At 39.6% G+C, this 2594-nt stretch overlaps 1 protein-coding gene across 1 annotated transcript in view; it reads left to right on the forward strand.

The window, feature by feature from the left end:
- The window catches only part of LOC112494457, a gene marked incomplete in the record, with an annotated part of 809 nt that extends 435 nt beyond the window's left edge, over nt 1-374 (forward strand). The window contains 1 exon segment of the mRNA XM_025085689.1: nt 1-374. Within this exon segment, the coding sequence (XP_024941457.1) occupies nt 1-369 (369 nt within the window).
- Between the last annotated feature and the right edge of the window lie 2220 nt (nt 375-2594).

A 2594-nucleotide genomic window follows, 5' to 3' on the forward strand; every position in this document is an offset into this window, starting at 1 on the left:
GTACCTCCTCTAAACCTAACACTTATTACTGATAACTATGTACCAAATACTGTATCTAATAACAATAATATACAACCTAAGCTAAGAAATCTCATAAAAGACCCTAGCGAACTAAATGCATTAAGCAAGAAAATATCGGAAATAGAAAATGACTTAAAGGGGGATAATATCGATACCTTCGTAGATATCATTTCATCACCTATCTCCTATTCAATAGGGACCATTTTTTGTATCACTATTCTTATACTAATTATAGTAATTTATTTCCTAAGAAAGAGGGCAAATTTAACTACTTCCGGAGAAACTACTCCACCTAGTGTAATAGTTATCGGAAACTCTTCCCCAAATCCAAATCAAGTCACACCGTAATTTAAGACTCGATGGGACAATTTTTGTATCACTATTTTTATACTAATTATAGTAATTTATTTCCTAAGAAAGAGGGCAAATTTAACTACTTCCGGAGAAACTACTCCACCTAGTGTAATAGTTATCGGAAACTCTTCCCCAAATCCAAATCAAGTCACACCGTAATTTAAGACTCGATTGTAATAAAACCAATGTACACGGGAAGTAAAACAAATGTACAATTTACAAAACACTCGGGTGACTGAACCCGATGTCAGCAAAATTTATGTAAGCAAAATTACGAGGCAGGTAACCAGTACAACGATCTACAAAACAATTGAAAGACTAAAAGAAGAGCCCATGAGAATGGATCTTTCCTTTTTCTATGGGGGTAGGCATGTTGTAAACCATAATATAGATTTGGAAACGCGCCTACGTCAGAAGCGGCGGAATGGCCACGCTGCGACGCGGCACAGTCCACTCGCCAATATTATGGAAACAAAGGAGACACATCACCGACACCATGGCGAAATATAGAAACAATCCTTGGTTATTGTAGCTCTAAAAATTCCATAATGAAGATATAAAAAGCGGACGGCCTGTCGGCACGTGAGACGAAGTAAGAGAGCTACGAGTGAAGCGTTACTACGGTAACTTAGTCGATGTACTAACCTCCAGCCTCGTGATTTCGTACTCACCACGTTTACGGTTTATTTCTAATAGTGTATTCTAACGTAACTTGTTTAGTTTCAAATAAATCTTTTACTTGTTATCGAGAGTTAAGTTCCAACTTTTTACTCGGGCAACGAATCCCAAAGTACCTGACTCCCGAAAACCCTTTCCGGCAGTCAAAACCATGAACCCTGTATTTGGGCTCACAACAGAATTTAATTTTCACATTTTCGTATGGGTATTAGAATTTATTTAATACATTATTTTTCTACAACGTTATTAAATCATAAGTTACGGAACATTGATTTAACTTTAATACCACGGTACTGATCGCTTAACCGTGCTACTGATTTTCTGTTGCACCTTAAAGAAAATAATAATTTCATAGGTTTAGAGAGGTTCGATTAACAAACAAAAGGAGACAGTATTTATATGTATTATGATGAAAAATAAGAAGAAAAAACAAATAGAGAAGGTACAAAGATACTAGAAGTTACTCCACGATTTTTCGTCTTTAAGTGACTCGATACACTTCGTAAATTTCTCGAGACTACGCAATACTAAACAAGCTAGAATTCGCGAAATGCCTTCTGAGCGTCAGGCGTACCATTGCGTCATGATACGCAAACTTCCCGGAAAATAGGAAAAGAAATCGGACTAGCAAAAGCGAAACGGAAAGTTATGTTAGAGAGGCTGGGTCAACGCAGATGTTAAATAAGGGAGAGACTGAGCAAAATAGGTTGAGAAAAATAAATTGAGAACCCATCAAATTCAGTAACAGAAAACATAACAAATTGGCCCTTTTATTCTTGGGACATAGTCAAATTAATAAATAACAATTCAAAGAGAAAAACCATATCTCGATAGAGAAAGTTAAGTATCACGCGACACAAGGTCCACTTCGGGACACTTGAAAAAAAGGAAACGCAAGAACTAAAGTCACGCGAGTAGATATACGAGGAGAGTTCTGAACCAAGATTCCTGCACCGACATATTACCGACCTGTGGGTTCGCGTCCGTGCTAAGTTAGCGATGTTGGCACGCCCTCTGGATGGTAAGTTAGGTCGGTTGGGCCCCGTATGAAAGATTTCTGCTTACCGACGCGTCGTAAGGTCCCGTTATGGAAGATTTCTGCTTACCGACGCCTCCGGAAATTTGAATATTCCTCGTTACTGGCACCCCTCGCGAGTGAGTGAGTGAGATGGAGAGAAAGAGAGTGCGCGCGCACGAGTCGATGTCGCTGACCCCTTTCTTCGGCCGACATCATCGGAAGGTGGCCCTGGTTTTACGTCAGGTTTCAGACGTTTTACGGCAATTTCAGAAATTTTACGTCAGATTTCAAAAGTATTACGTCAGGTATCAGGGATTTTACGGCAGATTTCACAAATTTTACATCAGACGTAATTGAGTACATTCTAGATTCTTCTATTGCAACCCCACCTCAGTCTCATCCATGATACATTGACCTTGCACGTGAAAGCGGTGGATTTCAAAGGAGATGATCGGCAACCCTTTGTACGTTACCAAATTTTGTACTTCCGATCCCCTGGCAGCTCCCCCCCCCCCCCCCCTTT

Source organism: Cephus cinctus, unplaced genomic scaffold (assembly GCF_000341935.2).
Source record: "Cephus cinctus unplaced genomic scaffold, Ccin1 Ccin1_scaffold0043, whole genome shotgun sequence".
Taxonomy (NCBI): Eukaryota; Metazoa; Arthropoda; class Insecta; order Hymenoptera; family Cephidae; genus Cephus; species Cephus cinctus.